Genomic DNA, 21,591 nt, shown 5'->3' on the forward strand with positions numbered 1-21,591 from the left:
CCAGCATTCTCCCACACGCACCATAAGCCCTGTGAAGGGAAGAGGCAGTGATGTGTTGAAGTGCAAGTGACCTGAACCAGCAGACATACAATCCTAACGACAGAGCTCTTACTGCTAAGCATGCTGACCAGCTAACATATCTCATGGTACAAGCTTACATAATTTATTCTCAGGGGAGCTGGAGTACAGCTTCATAGTGCCAATACGAATGAGGTATTCCGCCTTTGTCAATTAATTACTATGCAGCTTAGTAATCGTGTTGTCTGCCCTCCATCCTTTGAAACTTTGGATATTACAAGGAGGAGGGAGCAGACCTCTGAAACATCTGCATGTGGAGGTAGGTAACAGGCTCAGAAAGCCAACAGGGTATAACTCACTTTTTCTGAATAATAGTCTTTTTCTGTCTTAAATATCAGGAGGAAAATGTATGCCCAGTTACTACAAGGTATCTGAAATGTGATAAACAAATCAGCTACAAGTCAAAAATCAGAAATGAGTGGCTCAGAAAGCTTTTCTAAAAAGCTATATACATACGCTAACTCAATTTACAGTAAAGAAAAATCCTGCTGCACAGTTCAGAGCTTATGAATAACTAACTATACATTATTTAAAAAAAAAAATCTTGTCTCATGCAATAAAGGTGGGTTGTTCACAGGCTGTGGATGTACAGGCTCCCTCTCTTTGTCCTGCCTGCCTGGCGTGTTATCTCCCCTCTTCTCTTTACTTGTATGTATGAGTATTTTTCTTTATTGGTCTGTAGTCAGAAACATGACGTATCACACACTCGTCATTCTTGAAACAGATTCCACCCATAATGGAAGACAACATTCAGCTCTGTATCAAAAGGCACTTGCACATTATTAAAAACAAAAGAATTGCAGAGATTGGCATGGGAGCAGATTAATTTCTTGAGGACAGCAAGTCCTCTGAATGTTTAAGGGAAGTTCTCTTATAACATGAGTCAAAGATGAGAGTCTGTGTTTTGTGTGGCTGCACTGAACACTAAATGTGTTTCGGTAACTTGCAGTCCTATATTGCTGCTGTTCTGTCTTCAAGTGCAGAGCAACAGAGTATCTCATCAATGCTCCATTTATTTAGTCAAATCCTTTTTACATAATCTCACATTAAATGTCAGTGTGATACTTTTACTAATCAAAGAGAGGTTAAATTGGGGAAAGGTAAAAATGGAGCATACTGCAATAATCTGGATCTGATTCATTATTCATGTAGTCCAGTATGCAGTCCCCATGAACATCCGGTACCATGTGACAGAAAAGGATATGTACTGCAGACCGAAAGACTTCACTTTAAACTGCTAGAGAGAGAGAATTTTGAAGGGTAAGATTTTAATGTTCCAAAATGCAATGTGGACATTCTTTTTATGCACGGAAATATCCACTCCATCTTAGAAGCTTCTTTAGTTTGGCATGAGTCACAACCTGGTGCAAAAAAATTCTCAGAGATCACCTTTGTCTCATCAGGATGCTGAGAACCCCCGTTCACAAAAACCTGTGCTTCTTCATAACGTTTGCAGAATTACAGAAAAACAAACTATGAAGTGAGACTTCTCCCACAGCACGAAGCAAGTAGCCTTTCCCAGTGAGTTTATCATGCAGGTTTTGCCAATTATTAAAAGCAAGCCGTGACAGGTAAAAGCAGGAAGAGAATGCCTGGGGAACAGAGATTTGTATAAAGGTTAGAGGCAGCACGGGCAATATTGGTTGCAAAAGCAATTAGGCAAAGACAAACACAAAAAAGGACGATTACATCTAACTACACATAACATACTACATGACATCGATGAAGACTTAAACAATAAGACGTTTTAACACTGCAATAGCAATGGATACTGAATACATCATATGCATACCACCACAATAATATGGTATTGAGTATCAACACAACAAAGGCATATTACAGCAAAAAAGACCTCACAACAACCTCCCAGTCCACTTTTTGGTAAACAGATTTCTCATTCAGATTTATTTTTTTAAATTTTAATACTTTTAGTGCTTTCTGAACTAACTTTAATGCTTAACACAAAATTTAGGTAAATTTAAACTGCTTGACGTCTGTACTGCGCTTGGTCTTTACTGGCTACCTACATCCAGCCTGCATAAAAGAGGACAATGAGCAAGTCTGTTTTGGTATATAACACTGGCCATGTAGCTGTGTAAATATGGTGACATCCCAGGCAATGATAGTCTTGGTCCCTGCTGAGTTCCTGTTTTTTCTTGTTTCTTACTTTGCTCTTGTTAAATAAAAAGAGTCTAAACCTCAGGCTTCTACAATAGTGGAATGCAGGTTTTCATTTTGGAGGAATATAAAACAGCAAGAGGCAGGGGTGGTGACAGGAAAGACAGGATTAACAGAAGGAAGGAAAAGACGTGGCTGCATGGAAGGACAAGAAAAGAGAAAGGAAGCTGCCTATTTTACACACATGACAGCAGCTAGTCAGCCAGCAAATAACAGCTGTCACTCAGCAATACTTCTGTCTCCTTGAAGGAGATATATGCTAGCAGCTGCCATGAGGAAAAAAAGTTTAGTTACTTTACAAGCTGTATTTACTGGTTCCTTTCTCCCATTTCCATTAAATATATGACTTAAAACTAATATCACCAGCACTGACTGGATACAAAGCTTTTCAATGCTCTCAACTTTAACAGTGATTTCTGCATTTACCTATTTACAGCTGAATGCTGGAAGATCAGAGTCCCAATATTTTCAAGAAAAAATGTCTGGCTGTACAGTAATTATCTCATTACAAGCAGGAGAGAATTTGCTGCACTAGAAGGCACATTGTTGGATATCTTGTCAAAAAAAAACAACCACCAAACAAAAAACAACCAAAACCCAACAACAACAAACCAAAAACCCCACAAACAACGTAAAATTAATAGAAAAAAATAGGGCTCAGAAGGAACCACAAGAGTTCATCTAGTCCATTCCTTTTTCCAACAGGATAAATTACATCTCCATCATTCCTGTCAGATGCCTGCCACTTTTTAAAGATTTCCAGTGCTGAAGTGTTGCAGTGTTCTACTATCGCCATGAACATATTATATTGGTTCACTTTTTTTTTGCTAAATAGTATTTCCTAATACTACTCTAACACTATTTTCTAATGTCCAGATTAAAAATGCAATTTAAGTCTACTATCATCTGTTCTGTCTCCCATGGACATGGAAATCCTCTTTTTCTGCCTTTAACTCTTTGGTGTCTTCAACACTATTTAGGTTACACTGTTGTCATGTCTCCCTTTAGACTTCTCCTCCCTAGACAAACCATCCCAACTCCTTCTCTCTTTCCTCACAGGTCACGTTTTCTTGAAGCACAGCACACAAAAATGGTCAAAAGAGGTCTCACAGGTCAGCAATGACAGGGATTCCAACTAGCATGTTTGCTTGTGGTAACGTATGAAGAGAACTTTGTAGGTAAGAGTCTGTATAATGCTCTTATTTTGTTTGTGTCATATATGATCAACAATATCGATACAAGAGTAAAAGTAAATAAGAGTATTGTCAGGCCTCAGAAAGAATAAATATCTAGTTTGAATTTAGGCCAAATTATTCGTGCTATGAACAACAATATAGACAGTTTCGTTCGCTGTCAGAATGGTAAAAAAATAATCTACAGAGTAGTCAAATGATGGATATTTTCTTGCTATTTTTAGGAATGATACAATGGAAATGCAAGCACCAGTTTTCTTCAGTGATGCAATTACGTGTAAGATGTCAAGAGCATTTTACTTCAAAAGTATATATTTTAATACAAGTAAAATGCAAATGCATGCAGAGGAGCACAGTATATATAAAAATATAAAAGTGGAAGACTTCTGAGCATTGCTCAGCCTGTTAGCATTCCTTCCATCTGTAACAGCCCCAAGGCAAATATTTCAGTTTCCTGGTACTCTTCAATATGCTGTATCCAGAGTTTAGTTGTGCCAGCAACTTACAAAACATTATGAATGATGCAGTACTTTGCAATTCTACTTGTCACGGCTACACACAGCCTTCCTAAAGATCACCCTAACTCCGCTTCTTTCAGTGGCTGACATTTTGAATTGCTTTGACAGCAGCAAAGCTTAGTCCTAGCTAGGCTAGGCTAGCAGGCCCAAGAACTGCTACTTCAGCCCCAGCAGAGGTAGACATTCCTTAGCTTCCACTTTCAGGCTTTGCTAAGCAGCCAACTTTTCTCCTGTCAGGCCATTAGCATGCCACGGTCCATAATATCTTACACTGAGTGAATGTACTAATGACACATATTGGAATATTTATCTAACTTATATATCTCCTGGGAACATTTCAACAGTCTTCAGGACCTAAGCAGATGTAGTCTTAGGCAGAACTGCTTCTCACAGGGAGTATTATTTAGGAAATATTTAAATATTTGCTCCCTTCTGTGTCTGCTGTGTCAAAAGACGTCAAAAGGCTAATATAAGAGCCTGATCACTACATAACCCATTCACACTAACACACTACATATGATATCAAAACAGTACAATGACTTACTCCTGACTGAAATGTAAGCATGAATAAAATGAACATTTCTCTATCAATTTAGTGAAAGAGATGAAGGTTCTTCCATCAGTTTCACCAAGAATTATTTGTTGGTGAAAAGGAATAAATTGCCCTTGCAGAGTTTCCAGGCATATGAACATTTGTTTCAAAACTGTGTCAACAAAATTATTTACAAATTACCGTTCTTCAGAAAATGACAATAGGAAGCAGCCCACCCTCCAGAAATGAATTCACATCAAGCAGAGCATTTCTGTGGGGCCTGCCGCATTCTACCAACACTAAGCTATACATTGCAGATATTTTATTCCTTCTTGAGTGCTGATACTCATAGGTCCACATGGATAAACAAATGGCCAGAAGAATAGAATTAGAATAAAATTCCTAGCCAAATAATAATGTCAGGTTACTTAAACAGTAACTTAATTTCTACTATATATGTATATTGCATATGTATACATATAAAATCTTCAGTAACACTGTGATACCACCCTATCTTCTGCATTTATAAGCCAATTATTTATTATATCACTTTATATTCTATAGAGATGAGCTGCTAACCATTCATTATAAATGATAAAGAAAAATTAAAAGATGAAGTCTACTGGACTGTCATGCAAATCACTTCGTGCTGATACACAATATATTCAAATAGTTGCCACCTGCCTCCTTCAAAAAAGGATAATACTGTTCTGTTTTGCCTTTTTTGTCCTGTTTCAGCCACAGTTCAAATTTTCACCTGGTCATTTCACACAGGCACTGAAACAGTGTCCAGTCTTCTAAAGGCTGAACCCACATGTTTTCAAATAAGCTCAGACAGACGTTTAGCGCTGGAGAAAAAAATTAAATAATAATAAAAAAAAAAAAAAAATCACTGAAAATTCAAGTCAGCTACATACTCCTCTTGTCAACATTCCGGTTTTGACAAAGTGACAGGTACCAGTGGTGGCAGGTGACAACTTTGAATTTTGTATTTAAAGCTCTGACTGTACATTGATTCTATTTAAAGCATTGAATTTATAAAGGTAATGAGCTTCAATATTGCCCGTGTTACCACAGACCCATCACCCTCCTTGAAATGAGCAGTTTGATCATTCCTGGTCAAACCCCCCATGATTAGAGCACCTCCCTGTGCTGCCAGTATTGAGAACAGGGACTGTACCGTCCGGCGTTGCCTGTTGACGGGGTTTTTTACATTTGACGTAATCGTGGTCAACTGGAGTGGCTGTGTAAGGTGGGGATGTCAGACCTGGACCAGAGGATGAGGGGAGGGAAGTCCCAGGGCCTGGCACTGTTCCGGCTGAAGAGTGAGAGTCTTCATCAATCATGCAAGCTTTTTCCCTGGGAGGGGCAAAATAAAAGTGTTAACATACTGGTCAATAGGAACACATTCTTTATTTTGTAGTTGTTAATGAGACAAATTATGAGGACTGAAGTCTCTTATCCTTTAAAATAAAGGCCATTTGCTTTTGCATTTGTTAATGGTCGATTAAAAAAATTAATTTCATTAATAAATAAAAACAGTGGCTTCAAAATGGATCACAAGATCAAAATTGTTCTATTTTGTTCCCTTCCCATCTACACTGTGCCAATTATTGAGAAGGTCTCAGAGCAGCGTATAATCTCACTGCTCATGATACCCGAAAACTGCCAACTTTAGAATTAATTCTGATCACTTTGCCTGGTTTATATTTCATTCAGCTTCATTTTAATAGTTTATTATACACTAGCTTATAAGCATGCTTTCAGAGGATACTCCTGGAAATTTGCACTCACTTTTCTGCAACTTTTGGGGTGTTCTTCTCCTCACCCCTGGCAAATGGTCCCTCAGAAGCTTCTTTCATGAAAGTAACTAGTATCTCTGCATCTACTCCGGAGTCTGGTTTCCCCACAAGTTTCAAAATAGAAGCATGAAGTCGAAAGTATACCTAGAAAACATCGAAGTCCATTTGGTCAGTAGAGAATTCATAGCTCTGCAAGCTATTACAAATAGTGTCTTCTCTGTAGAAACTGCAGGAGTTGGTAAAGACAGTCATCTGTTACCTAAACTCACCTGAATAGGACTTTTCCCGCCTTTGAAAGTTGCTTGTAAATTACAAGATCTGAACATTGTAAAAATTTTTATACCTGCAACCTATGGAATACAACAATGAAAGCAGACCTGGTCTCCTTGGAAGCAAGTCACCACTGTGTATGTTCTAGATCCACCATTTTTACCAGACAACACAGTGAGAGCAAAGGTGTTATGACTACTATTCCAACTCATGCATGAACTTATGCTTTGATAGGTATGAGATGCTTGTGAAATCTATCCACGTTTGATTTTGATAAAAACTGTCTAATGAACTGTATGCAGCAAAATCTAGAAGTGGAATTTCTGCCTGTCTGTCCAATACTGAGACTGTATACATAAACTGTCTTTAAAACAAAGCCAGCCTGAGCAACAGGCTCCATTTTATTCTCCGAGTTAGTCTTGTACATGTTCTCAGATGCAGAGCACCACGTACATATGCCTAATAATATGAACTAATAATAACTGGTATTCCATTATCTGTAGAGAACAAGGTTTTCAAGCCTACACATTTAGCTTTCTTTTACCTCCAATGCTTCCATGGCAAGTTCTGGTGGATTATGGTAGTGAATCTTCTTTGGATATCGGGCAGCCTCCTCATGCAAGTAATGACCTGCCTGTTTGTAATGAAGCAGATAGACAACAGGAGGCTGTTTCTGCTTCTCTGCAATCTTTCCCAGCATGTAGTGAATAAGCCACTCCTCTTCATCGCCATCTCCCTCACAGCGAGATGCTGATGTAAAACACAATTTGGCCGTCTCCAACATACTGTCTCGACGCTCTTCCATCTGTGATCGAATGGAGTGTTGAGAATACATGAATTCACTGTGGCTGGGATGAAAAATTCTAAAAATACACTCCTGCGTATAACAGTGCATAAACAAGGTACATGACTTAAAACACCTTCAAACTAAAAGACATAGAAAATATCCAAGTGATCAAATACATCCTGATGACCCAGAAAATGTGTTTATAGATAGGTTTTGTTCATTCCAGTAACCTCTGATGCAAATAACCAGAACAAAACAAATAAGACAGAACTGTAAGAATATACATATAAATATAAATCTGAAAAAAACCAAACCAACATATATGTCTACAAAAATTCTACCATTTTTTCAGAGCTGTAATTATCTTAACTCTTCAAAGAAAAAACAATGTATTTGTTTTGCTCTGCAACTAAAGTCTGCTAGAGCCACTACAGACCACTATAATTTGTGAAGAAATGTATTTCATCTTGCTTGCAATGCATCTAATCTTGAGCTGCATATGGCAAGAATACTCTTTCCTCCCCCTGAGAAGAAATGAAAACCAGCAGCATAAATTAAAGTTAACTGCCAATAAAGTAATATAAAAAACTAGGTCAAAAGATGCACTAACGTAATTTTCTCTCTTTGAAAAAGAAATTTATAAATTTAAATTGTTGGGCTATAACAGTATCCTAAGCACTTGTTGCACTTCAAGAATGATAATATAGCCTTTCCTTTCCTGAATATTTTGTAAGGAGAAGAGAATAGTAAGGTTTTTATGTATGAGAAATACATTCCTGAAGAGATATATCTCTGGAAGGGTGATTATATTGTTCCAATTTATCTTTTATTATAACAGAGCTTTTTTCTTAGTAAATTATGTGGTTTTAATATATTCACTTGAAAAAAGGAAGATTCAAGTAGTCCTAAATAAACATTTTGATTTAATCCACAACTTAAGATGGCTGCTCTGTATTGCACCTTTTATCTGATAATACGAAGTAACTCTAGCATTATGCCTGAAATTCTTCAGCAAGTCCCTCATAGCCAAGAGGCCACAAGACAGTAAGACCAAACTTTTGATAGATCAAAGGCATAAAATGTAGTAACTCCATTTTCTGAGTAGTTAGTTTTAGAGCTCTTGGATGTAATAACCCTCAGAAAGAAAACTCTATTGTTAGTTGTCATTTCAAAGATACTATTTAATAAACCATTTGTTCTCCTTTAATATGCATGCTAACGTCATCTTTCTTCTCAAAGGGTCAAATGCTGTGTAAGTGTCTATGGGAAGTGCAATGTTAATACAGTTATACAGGCAGTTCCGAGGCAAGACCCATCACCTTGCTGTAAGTATGTTCTCCTGGAAACAAAGGACATTCCCAATACCGTTCTCTATAGTTCAAACACTAGAAGTTTTTACAAATGACAGCAGATGCTCAGGAGCAGCACTTCTTTTTTTCATCCTGCTTCCAGTTGTGGACTACCTAATATTTCTAAGTCAGAATAGTTAAATCAGAAATAGAGTTTACTGGTCCAAAAAGACAGACAAAGCATTTCCCCTAACAACTCTTATAGTTGTCAGAGAGTATTTAGAATTGCTCATTTGGGCTTAGCAATAAACTTAATAACCACTCTAACTTTTTCATCATCATCATGTAAAAAGAGCTAATGAATTTATAACAACTTTTTCTATGAGAATTCTATCAATCTCCTCATTTTGATCTTTTGTTTAGTAGCCCAAAAACATAGAAAAGGGGGAGGATGTCTTTAGATAAAAGAGATGACATATGGACACACATATCAGAGTAATGCCTGATCTTTTCACTATTTAAATATGTATACATTTCACCTTTTCCTGGAAACTCTGTATGACATTTACACAAAGGTAAGGTAAATATAATTCCCCTTTCCAGAAGGTTACAGTAATTTTGTGTCACCTTCGAAAGATAATTCAAAGATCAGGCTTAAACTAATTTCACACAGGAAAAAGAAAGAAAAAACCCCTTTAAATACTGCTTGACACCAGCAGCTTATATGAATGAATATTAGAATTTCCAATATTACTAAGTAACCATACAGTCTAATATGTGGTATACAGCATGTGAATATTTAATTTAAAAAGTTACTATATTAGAAAAGAGAATTTAAAATATTTAAAATTTCATACTGCTCTCGGTTAGATCCCACCTGCTGCACAACTTCAGGGGGGAGTTCTGATTTCCACTGCTTAAGCTGTCGGGATGCAAAGGAATGTAGGGCATAGGAAATGGTGCCGTATTCTATCCACAAGGAGAGATTAGAGCTGTCAATTTCTAGGGCTCGCTTGAAGCAATTCAAGACTGGAGTAGAGTGCTTCCAGATTGGGCCATCGCTTTTCAATTCATTAGAGTTCAACTTGTCCTGAATACGACTTGCTCGAGCCAGAGCCATGCCAGCCCATGAATCAAACCTATGCAAGCAAGAACATAACACATGAACAATTTCCCTCTAAACATTATACAGAATGGCACAGACAAGATTCATTTTGTTATATCCACAACTTTCTCTTCCTTTCATCGTATGCTCTCTCAAAACAGATTTCTGCATCTCCTCCTCCCCTCATAGTGGAACAGAGGTTGTAAAACCTAAATCATACTGATTTTATTAAAAATGGTTTCCTAATAAAGCACTGTCCCCAGTAATTGTCACACATGAAAAACAAATGAAACAACAAGATTTATTTGCCATGCAAAAACAGCATATCTATACTTCTAATGGCAGCACTCCCATTGATTTCTTTTCTCAGTAACCACGCTGTCCTGTCCAAGCATTGTCACCCTTTATTTCTGTAGGCCAGCACACAGCCATTATGACATTTTGTATTGTTGGACTGAACTGTGAATGGTCTTCATCATCATCATCATCATCATCATCATCATCATCTTCCAAAGAAAAATCACAAAACCCAAAATGCATTCATGTAGGAAAATTCTGGTGAACAATAGATTGCTTACTGAGGGGGCTGTTCAGGATCTAGCCCTGTGTTTATTGGACCATTGACAATACAGTCTGAAGAGTAGTTTCCATACTGCATAATCTCACATAAACATTTGGGGTCAATGGCTCTGGAATTTTTCAATTTTACCATGATTCTAACACCAAAGCAATAATCATAATGTTCTCACATTTTTGCTTGTAATTTCTGCTGATTTCAATTGAAAACCCATTTCTGGGCCAAGTGACCTCAATAGTCAAATTCCTGAGGGGAATGAAAGGGGAACAGACATTTGAAGAAGTAACATCTCATATGACTGGGGTAAAAATACTACGCTACCACATAAAGCATCTTCTGAGCAACAAAACGTCACACATTAAAGTAAAAATGCATTCCACTCATTTATTTATTAATTTCGGTTTTAAAGTACCAAAACTACAGAAAAATGGGGAGGGTGTTGGTAATTTCCTTATCAGGCTTCAGACAAAAGTTTTAGCAATCTGCTAATCACAGTTCCCAGACTAGAAGATTCAATAACATTAAACTACAGCTATTTCCTCTGTAGATTTCATATGCAAAATTGTTCTGTGCCTTCACCTTCTCTTTTGTCTCTGTTATGTGACTGGATTTAGAAATAGTTATCTTGTTTCAAATCTATTGAACTAGGGTTTTTGTCACTGACCCTGATCTATCAGCTTCAAGGAGAATTAAAATGCTAGCTAACACCTAATATGCAAACCCTACATTTAATCAGTAAATGTAAGGATTATTTAATTCCATTTAAGAAGACTGTTATTCAAAACATGCTTTATTTTTAAGATGAGAGCTTAATCTTGGTGGTATTTCAGGAAGCTGGAAATTATCAGGAAACATGGTGGTTTAGTTTAAATATCACTTAAATACTTTACCCGAGCTTCAGTATTCTCTGAGTAGTTCTCTAGCAGCAAGATCAATACTTTTAGAAAGAGGTCAGCCTAAACAGTTAATCCACTAAAGAATGCTATTTGTGTATAGCTATGCTATTAAACAGTGACATTTTTCATTCCTTGTCATGTATGAACATGCCAAGGAACAAAAGGTGCAAAAGAGAAATATTGATTCGGTCCTTGCCCTTCCCAGTTATTCTTGATTTTAATTTAGCCGCCCCACAGCTTTCATTTTTTTGTTTTAATTTCAAAACAATCAAATATTTAACACTGGGTTTTGTTCTGTTTGTTGGGTTGTTTTAGAGATGCCCTTAATTATACAATCGACTTATGATAATGGATTGTGGGCAGGTTTTTTAGCTTGTTTTTTTAACTCCTAAAACCAAAATAAATCTCTTTTGTTGTCTGCTTTTCAGTACTAAAAGAAGTGAGAAGAATGAATTATGTGCTGCAGGGTTCAACAATACTGACCTGTTTGGACAAATACAAATGTCGTGCATGTAAAATTTAATGGCCTTAGACTGTTCTTTATTCTTGAAATGATAGTCTGCCAGAAGATAGTACAACTCAGTCACCACTGGTGGAGAATAGTCTGCACCATCCGGGAGAGATGGTGCCTGAAAATAAAGAAAAGTAAAGGTTCATAGTAAATAAAATGTTCATATTAAATGAGCTGCACACTTGCTTCTTCCTTGTAGTGAAAGTAGCCTTTTCATCACAGAATATGGAGGTATTGAATATGAAGACAGTGAAAGCATTCCACAGATCCACAGAGCACTTACAAACACTAATGAACACCTCATACTGACTCCACATTAACCAATATTACCTCTTGCCATTCCAAGACTACAAGCTTTGGTAGTGCCAGTCTTACTTCATTTAAATGCAACTACCTGAGGAAATCCAGCATCATGGAATAAATCATTCCTCTAACTATCTCTAAGTCAACACAAAAATAACGACAATAATTTTTACTCCTTTCAATTTTTTTTTAAAAGCAATTAATTATACCTTGCTGCATGTTCCTTCAATATAGGCAGATACAGTATCTAGGCTCAGCATAGGCTTGTCTGTTCGAGGAACAATTGTAGCAGTCTTCTTCAAAAGATTGGCCAAATCAGCAGACACAGTACTGGTTTTGTAACTATCAAATTCCGGAAGAGTTTTAGGCTTGAAATATTCAAACATGAACAAAGCATCTTCCCACGTTAGATCAACCTGAAAAGGGAGGTAAATGAGAGGGGAAAAAAAATTATCTCAAATTCCAAAATTCAAAAGTCTACTAACGGTGAGTTTCTATGGCTTTTCTAGTTTGAAGAATGTATGTATTACTCTAGCAGGAAACAAATTAAACCTCCCAGGAACAGAACAACTAAAGGCACCATTAATTTATGCTGCTCAAAAATACAGCATACTGCTCACTGATTTAAAAGTCTAAGGTATTGGGCTGTAACTTAGTGTATGTCACTGAAAAATAAAGTAGTTCTACTTGCTTAGAAAAGCTGCTCAGAAAAGTTGTTTATAAGCAAGAATCAATTGCATGCATCCTGAGTGACACTGAGATCATGGGTAAGATATGGAGGAGAAGAGCTCTACACCTTCAATTTCAAACTCAAGTAAGAAAAGTAAATGACATGGAAATCAGACAAAATTCTGAGACTCAAATCTTCAAACTCTACAGAAAGGTACTTTCAGAATTTATTCCTCATTTTCCCTTCACTTTTCTTTCTTGAAAACAGTAAAAAAAAAAATTACAGTTCTCTTCTGCTATACTAAGTTTTTCTCCTTTTATTGTTCATCTTATTCCTTACAGTAAATTTTGCTTATGTACTGAAAACAGGGAAGTCGTATCACTAAAAATCAATTTGTGAATGATTTAAATAAGAACTTTTTCATCCAGAATTGCCCAAATGTAACAGACTTTTTTTGGGGGCGGGGGGGACACACAGAGAGTAATCTACTTATACATCCCTTTTTCTTAGTTACTCCCATTTTCTCATTATCTTAATTTTCTAACAGGTAAGTTTAAGAGACAGAATTCACAAATATTCAATGAGTAATAAGATAACAATATTTGTGTATTTAAAAAGGTCTGTTCAAAGGAGCCAGACAATTGTTTTGCTTTTATGAAACTGTTTTTCATTTGTAATTCTATGATCACTTGCATTTGGTAAATGCAAAAATTATCTGAGGTTTTTGAACAAAATCAGTGATATTTCAAGGCAGAGGACTGGTGATCTGCTTTTTCTGTCCTTTCCTTAATACTACAACCCTCTTCCCAAGGCACTCTGTAGTTGTTCTCCCAAACTCAACTGAATTTCCCACATTTCTCAAGAACAGCTACCAGGTATTTACCATCACAGATTTCAAAATAAGCTATAATATAATTTACTTGCATAATTTTTAACAGTGACATTTTTTACTTTCATAAACTGCAAGGTTGGCTGCTAAAGTTTTCTTCTCTCAAGCTGACTTTATTTTCTTTCTAATTTTCCTCAAACTCGAACTTCTTCTCTGTTGAAAACAGGAAAGTCATGGCTCAATAAAATCGATTTGTCAATAGTTTTAAAATGGCAGACTACTGTGAATAAGACTATACAAGCATTTCATTTCAAATATCTGACACTGTATATTCATAAAGGCTTCCGTATTTTTGTAAATTAGTTTATTTTCTACAATATGTAAAAATACATAAATTTTAGAAGGAAATAAAAGTAATCTTTCTTCAAGATATATTAAGGTGCATTAAAACCAAACAAGGGTGTATCTTTCATCATTTCAGGATATTCCACTGACATTAAATAATACATATCTTACCTGCTGTACCGAATGTTCTTCTAGGTACCTTGCTTTGCTTTTTTTGCTAGGGAAACCATACAAACAATAAAAACACTGTTCCAAGGCTGTTTCCAGCTCTTCTTTGTATGGATGAGTATCTTCAGAAGTGGATGCTGCAAGCTCTTTTTGTAGTACTTGAATCTACAACACCACAAGTATCAATGAAAAAGTAATCTCCAAGCTGAAGATTGCATTAACTTACGTAGTTGTCTGAAGGCAGATGATGAAAATGACATTAAGGACCTACATGGTTTTTTTCCCCCAGTTACAACCAAATATTACCCATATTTCTGTAAACTAGTCTCACACAAGTAATTTCAATGGCACTGTAACTGCAATGAAGTGCTTTTATTCTTCTTCCTATGTTAATTCATTAACTCTTGTCTTTAATCAATGAGATTAGATATCAGCTTAATGTTTCAGACTTAAGATCATTCAGTGTTTTCCACTACACACCAAGTTACTTCTGTGACTATAAACACTACAGTTTGTCAACCCCGTGAACAAGGAAAAGGCACAGAAGAAATTTCTGCCCTAATGCACAAAGATCAACTTCCGCCACATGGAAAAAGGGGGATGGAGAGGACTTTGCAGAAAAAGAAGGGACGGCTAATGAAAAGCTGGCTAAAAGGGATATAGAACTGCACAGTATGAATAGTATTATACAGATGGCTACACACCAAGAAGAGTGGCTGGATTGATCCCAAATGACTAAACACTGTAGCAAGTTGCTATCTTTAACTTCAACATTACAAGAGAAAGTACCAATCAGTAGCATATTTTGGAAGATGCTATCAATCTAAAACATTCATTAAAGAAAACTGTAACTGAATGTCAAAAGACAAAAGGTAATTCTTTGAAAATTTTCACTAAACATCCTTAAAAAGCAAACCAAAAAAGAACACATTCCAGGAAAACATTCCAAAGTCAATAAAAACATGTTCACCAAGAATAATCTGTGTAGGGGGATTTTGGATCTTTATTTCAAAACCAAAACAAACCCACACTTAATCACTGAGGTTTAAGAATCAATTCCAACATGTTCCACTATGAAATTTAAATTAAAAAAAGGAAATGTGTAAGTAGAAATTACATTCATAATATCCTACACATCCAACATCAATATGTCATGTGTGTGTCCCTAGTATCAGAGTGCACCTGTTATGTCTAAAGAAAACTCATTTCAGGTGGTAGAAGAGAAATGCTTCTACTGTAATCATCATTTGGGAGACTGAAGGGTACAGAAAAATACCAAGTTCTCCACTGTGATTTGCCTCTAAAGTTTTAGGAAGCTGTATACTACCAGGAGAGTTCTATTCACTGAAAAGTAACTTCCTTTAACATTTTTCCTCTGATAGAAAGCATCTGCTTTCATTTATTCATTTTAGAAAGATCTGACTTCTCCAAACCAGCCACACCCATTCCTCAACACAAAGATTTAGGAGTTTCCTCAACTGCAATTTTGCAGTCATAAATTGAAAATGCAAAACATTTACCTATTTGCAATTCGTATGAAAGCTTACCATATTACTTTTACAGCTGCCTGTTTATCACCGTTTATCATTTTTCAACATCTAAGATTGTAAACTCAATTATTTATGCATACGATGCATGCTACAAGAAGCTTCTCATCATGATTGGCTTTCCTGACACTACGAACACCGCACATCATCACAAGGCAAAATTCTGTCATTCTACATGTAAGAAGCTCATTTGTAAGTGCTGGGATTAACTATAAGACATTAATTCTCTCCTGCTTAAAAGATCTGTGCTAAGAACAAGGTACTATTTACTAAGAGCCGAAACTCTGAAAAATAAGAGTAAAGACAATTCTTAGAAGGCATGTCAATGAAATTTTGAGTCACAGCAATCATCTTTGAGTCACAGCAGACACCTTATTTCCACTATTTTCCTGTAAGAATTTGTGAACAATATTTGAAATTTACGAAAAGTGTAGATAAATAAGTTGAAAGGAAGATGTAAGCATCATAGGATACTGTAACAAAAGCATGATATTCCTCCTGCTGTGAACAAAATCACACCTAACACCAGTAACAGAATTCTCACTTGACCAGTGTTCAAAACAATCTCCTGTGCTCTTATTCAGCTTCTAAATTCTTGGCAGTAACCCAGAATTGTTCTTTAATAATTCAGACTTTGACTATTGCTAAAGGACTTAACTACATATTAACATCTCCTCCTGCATACCGCCTTCAGCCACAAGCAATACAACGTACTTGAGCAGACAGTTCACCTACCGGTGATCATTTAATACTAGTCTATAAAACACACTTTGTTTAACATTCTTGAAGCTGCCTTTTCCTTCAAGTAATTCATCCCATTTTATCTTTGTCTTTCCTTACCCTTCCAACACCCTCTTGTCTCTGAAAAGTATATTCTTGTGCTCAAGAATACTATATTATATTTTAATCTAAGAAGTGGGCAATTCTGTGACTGAAAATTGAAGATTTTGTTCAAAGTACCTGGTGACATTTGCAAAGATCTAGCTGTAAATGCATTCACAGCTCTCAATTATCTGTAGTTTATCCAGGTTCACAGGGCATACTATCAGACTCCCCAGGCTGTGGATACCAGCACACTATATAGACACAATTTAGATTCATCACTTAGGAGCACTGCATCTGAGGGCAAGCTCGAGTCTGGAAATAGGCTATCTATTTTCATGAAGCACAGTGCCTGAGCTAATAAGCCCTCTGGACCCAAAGCAGATCCATACAGAGGCAACTCAGGTGTATCAGCATTATGCTCCTAATACCAGGGAGACTGAGGAGAGTAGAATGCAGAGATAATCTAATAGTCCTACACTGAATCAGCCTCAGTTCAAACACTGTTCATTAGCTCCAGCCCTACCACAGTGAGCCAACTCCTGCAGAACCCCTCAGGCTCTCTGCACCATCCTTCCTAGCTGTCTAAATTACTGTCCTAGACACACTGCTGCTCAAATGCAGAGGTAGATGGGGTCTGGCACTGAGCTGTGGCTAATAAGCTCCAGGGAGTGCTGAGAAGGGAAATTAAGAGATTCCTGAGTAGCTCCATCCAGAACTAATCATGATTTTCTCTTGGCTGAAGGCAATAAACCTCAATGAAGTCAAGCTGAATCTGTAAAGTGCCGCTGAAATATCCCTATAGAGCACTGCCCAATGAACGCCACGATACTGTGCTATCTGGGTTTTGCCAACAGCGAGGCTATCCCAGACTGCCAGTACTCTGCACAGTGAAAAGCTGACTGCACTTTGGTTTCTAAGCTAAGGATAAAGTGAGGAAATAGCAATACACATAGAAATATTCTCCTTCAACTATGGGCAATTTCTTTTCTGCTGTAACAACTAGACCTCAAGGAATAATCTTAAAAAGGTCAACAATGAATGGGTAACTCCTTTCATCTAATAATGCTACAGCATTACTGCCCAGACACCCATTTCTGAAGCGTATTAGATCTTCTAACACACCCATCTGAACAAAGAACAGCCTTCAGACACAGGGAAACGAAGGACTGAAGTAATTCTTCATTCTCATCATCTTTGTTCAACAGATGAACTCTATAATGTACATTTGAAGTTACATTTACTTAATAACATGAAAACAATAGAATTACTATTTTTTTTCAGTCTGTGGTATAAAATCAAGGGAGGTATAATCAAACAAGTCAAATTTATCAACAGCAGAACAGCCAAATACATGACAGCTTCAGGACCAAATCCAGGTAACACCACACCATCTGTGAGTGATCGATAGCATTCCAGATGCCTAACTGAGCACAGACAATGGCCTGCAAATCTTTACTCTTGTGATTTGGAAGAAACAAATAATCAAGTTTAACCACAAAATTCAAAACTGAATTTTCCTGGCTGACAGTTGAATATGCTCTTTTTTACATGTTAAATAGTATTTACCTATATTGAAAATGTGCAAACTTTACTTAACACTTGACAAATTCAGCTCTGTGAAGTGACCAACTTATTTAGAATGACTGAGACAAGATGAATATGGAATCCCACTGGGTTATTTTAGCAGCAATTTTAAAGAAGTAACACTACAGCTTTTCCTCAGCTTGTGAATGATGTACAGTACTATCAGACCACTTGGTTATTCCTACCTCTCAAATCCTAGGAACAAAATAAAATACTAGTGCAAGAAGCAAAATAGAGCAGAAAAATCAGAAGAAAACAATTATTCTTCTCAGCGAGGCAAGTCCACAGAACAATGGCAATTATGACAGGAAATAAACTGTTCTCAGGTTTACTTTCAATTTTATATCAACACTCAAGAGTTCATTTCTATTACTCACCAGATTTTAGAAAACTGAATTCCAAACAGAGAACATAACTTTTTTATTCTAATACTTAGGTATGCTGTCATTCTTCTTACATTTTACATTCACTATTCTTATTTTTTTCTTTTCTTTAACATAAGAGTTGTCACAATTAAGACTTTGGAATATCATTTTGATTACTGAACATAAATGAGCATAATTCTTGACTTCTTGTCTTTCTGAGAAGAAATGACCCTTCAATGTATTTTTAAAAGCAAAGACTATACCCACATTCCTCCACTTAAAGGTCACTAATACTTGAAACTTGTTCTCACAGTCTGTGATGACAGAAAAAATGACCTTAAAAATTCAATTTTGCTTTATATGAATTTAAAACACTGCAAGTTTCATCTGAAAGCAACAGTTAGTGTATTTTTGGTTAAAAAAATAGTCCATGTACTGAGTCGCCCAGCTTTGCTGCCAGCTATCCACATTCCTACCATCAACAATCCACATCTCTGCTGCATCCATTTTTGTATTTAACATCTTTGACAACATAAGGTATGTCAAGGATAATCACTCCACCCCTTTCAAGCACAAATAAGACTTCCACCCAAGTTCTTTCTGTATCTTGAACTAGCAACATTTGTGTTCTTGAGAACAACAAAACAAAAGTCAAAACCTAGGAAAAACCCTACAATGAACAAAGTAAGTTATGCAATGCTTTACAAAAAGCTTTGAAAAAAGTCTTTTCTGCATTTTTACTTCATATGAATGACTAGATTATCCTTCAAAGCACAAGATAGTTATCTTTAGCAGTATCTAAATTTTGCAAATCTTCAGAGGTACTATACATTATAATGAATTCATGAAAAACTCAGCATTGTTCAACAGAAAACATCTAAAGTGGCTACATACGACATTAAGTATTTCCCTTTCCTCCTTCGGTCCATTATTTTAAATCACTTTTATCCTTGCGTTATTAGACTGGGAGAAAAAAGTAGACAAGTAGAAAAGCATAATTGAGGCTGATTAACAGCACATGGGAGGAAACAAAAGTTTGCATTGTCATGTCATGTCTGTCTCACCAATGCATAATTAGGAGAATTCTGTTTCTAATACCATCAATTATGAGTATTAAATCTACTTAGTTGCAAAATCCTTATCAAATATTTGAACTCTGAGGAAATAAAGGCATGGTATACAAGAAAACTGGTCTCTCTCAGGAAGAAGAGCTATGCAACATTACTGGCAACCACTTTAACAGCATTTTTCCACTCCAGATATTTGGTACTCATTTCTGGGGAATTAACTGGCTCATCCTCCATGCTATGGTTTGGTTACTTTCTGCATCACTCTCCCTGTGGGGAACCAGGGTTATCTGCTCCTACAGCAAACTCTGCTAAGCCCACTTGCTTTTTTTCCAGTCTGAAAGACTGAAGTGCACACCCAACAGAATAATCACTTAACACTTCTCCAGTGCTTTCTCTTTCAGGGCAAGGTAGATCATTTACTAATTCCCATTCAAGATGTTTTTATAGTACAGAGCTGGTTTTCCAAAGGCATCTCTTGTCTGACAGAAAGTCCTGTTTAGAAAGTGTACCGATGGACAGGGGTCTGGAATAACAAGCCTTTGCTATTCAGATTAAACTGACTGAAACATTCATGCATTTTTCTGGGAGAAGGAGGAAAGTGGATTTTAAAGTGTATTTTTAACATGAAGTCATGGCAATAAACAATCTAATATAACTTTGAAGTTGTTCCCTGCTTTGAGATGGGGGTTGGCCAGGTGACTTTCAGAGGTCCCTTCCAACCCAGATTATTCTACGATGCTAACACTTACATAGAACTTGAGAAGAGCGCCATCTGAATTGCAACACCAGGATCTTCTTCCCAAATACTCATGAGCAGTGTTCAGCAGCATGAGTGAAGAAGGCAACATAGGGGTATCAGGACTCACTGGAAGAAAGAAGTTGGTAAATATTGAAGTAGCGCAGAACTGAGTTAAATCCAACTAGCCAATGCTTCATCTGGCAAAAAGAAGTCATGTTTGTATACCCCTCTGCTCCCTTCAGCCAGCAAGATAAGACAACAAACAAGTATTTTCTTATTTATATTCCAGAGCTAGATGGTAAGGAGCTCAGCTCCAACATGTAAAAGTGAATAATTAACCCACCTTCTTCTCCCTGGTGCTGCTGCTGCTGTTGCTGCTGGCAGCAAAGGGATCGAAAAGCATCTTCTTCATGCTGGATGACCCGGTGCAGGATAATCCATGGAAGCACTGAGGAGACGTATGGTTCTTTTGTTTCTTCCTGGACTGCCATGCTGCAGTCTATGATCTAATAAAGAAACAGACATTATACAAAGTGATACGAAATAAATGTCAGGTGTGGATTCTTTCCAAACAACCCGAAGTTGGTAATGCATTTTATCCTAAGGAAATAATATAAAGTTAAGTCTCAGCTTCCCACAATGAGTGGCAATAAAAGTCCTACAAATAAGATCAACTGCTATGGGAAAGGGTAGAAGATCATTTCCCCTACCCCGACATTCCTCTTGTGCCATCATTTTCCAACTAATTATTTCTCTGTTAAAACCATATACAAACAATTCAAAGTAAGCAAATCCACAGCATAAATTCTTAGTGTTAGTAGGCCTGCTTACTGCACAAGAAATTTACCTACAACCCAGCAAGGAAGAGGAACTCAGTTAAAAGAATTCCTGAATTCCTTACCAGGTCTTACAACAACCATTAAGGACCAACTAGAATCATTAACAGATGCTATATAAATGATGTAACTGAATAAATTCTGAGCAACACAATGCTGTGTGATGGAACCGTTGTCCTAGCATTTCTCATACACAACTGCCCATTTTATTGCGACAGTGCCAGAAATTTCTGAAGTCGTACACTTTTCTCACATTCTTTCACACATACAACAGTTTTTCTGTTGGTATTTATGTAGATAGTCATATTTATTATTACTACAGAAACCATTTAGGGTATTACAATGAATACTCTGTTCTCCAGAACTCCATTACTTTCCACAACACGGCGACACACATACAACTTTATACAATGAGAGTATGATTTTGTGAGCAGTCAAAGTCCTTGGCTTTTACTGAAGTAAATAGAGATTTGAGAGTTGCAAGCACATTGAATTTTGACATTAGCTAGACTAGCTTCTTAACAGAACTGAGAGTCTGCCATTTGTTACCTGGACTGAAAAATATTCTTCAGTA

The 21,591-nt window shown here is 36.7% G+C and overlaps 1 protein-coding gene across 1 annotated transcript in view; it reads right to left on the reverse strand.

The window, feature by feature from the left end:
* Positions 1–21,591, reverse strand: part of CABIN1 (calcineurin binding protein 1) — a 119,271-nt gene that overhangs the window by 79,546 nt on the left and 18,134 nt on the right. The window contains exons 18-26 of the mRNA XM_059827911.1: positions 20,525–20,687; positions 20,192–20,307; positions 14,055–14,216; positions 12,249–12,455; positions 11,709–11,854; positions 9,525–9,786; positions 7,116–7,376; positions 6,294–6,445; positions 5,680–5,858 (exon numbers count right to left, since the gene is read on the reverse strand). Of these exons, the coding sequence (XP_059683894.1) occupies positions 5,680–5,858; positions 6,294–6,445; positions 7,116–7,376; positions 9,525–9,786; positions 11,709–11,854; positions 12,249–12,455; positions 14,055–14,216; positions 20,192–20,307; positions 20,525–20,687 (1,648 nt within the window). The remainder of the gene's footprint in view (positions 1–5,679; positions 5,859–6,293; positions 6,446–7,115; positions 7,377–9,524; positions 9,787–11,708; positions 11,855–12,248; positions 12,456–14,054; positions 14,217–20,191; positions 20,308–20,524; positions 20,688–21,591) is intronic.

This window comes from Gavia stellata, chromosome 21 (genome assembly GCF_030936135.1).
Source record: "Gavia stellata isolate bGavSte3 chromosome 21, bGavSte3.hap2, whole genome shotgun sequence".
NCBI lineage: Eukaryota > Metazoa > Chordata > Aves > Gaviiformes > Gaviidae > Gavia > Gavia stellata.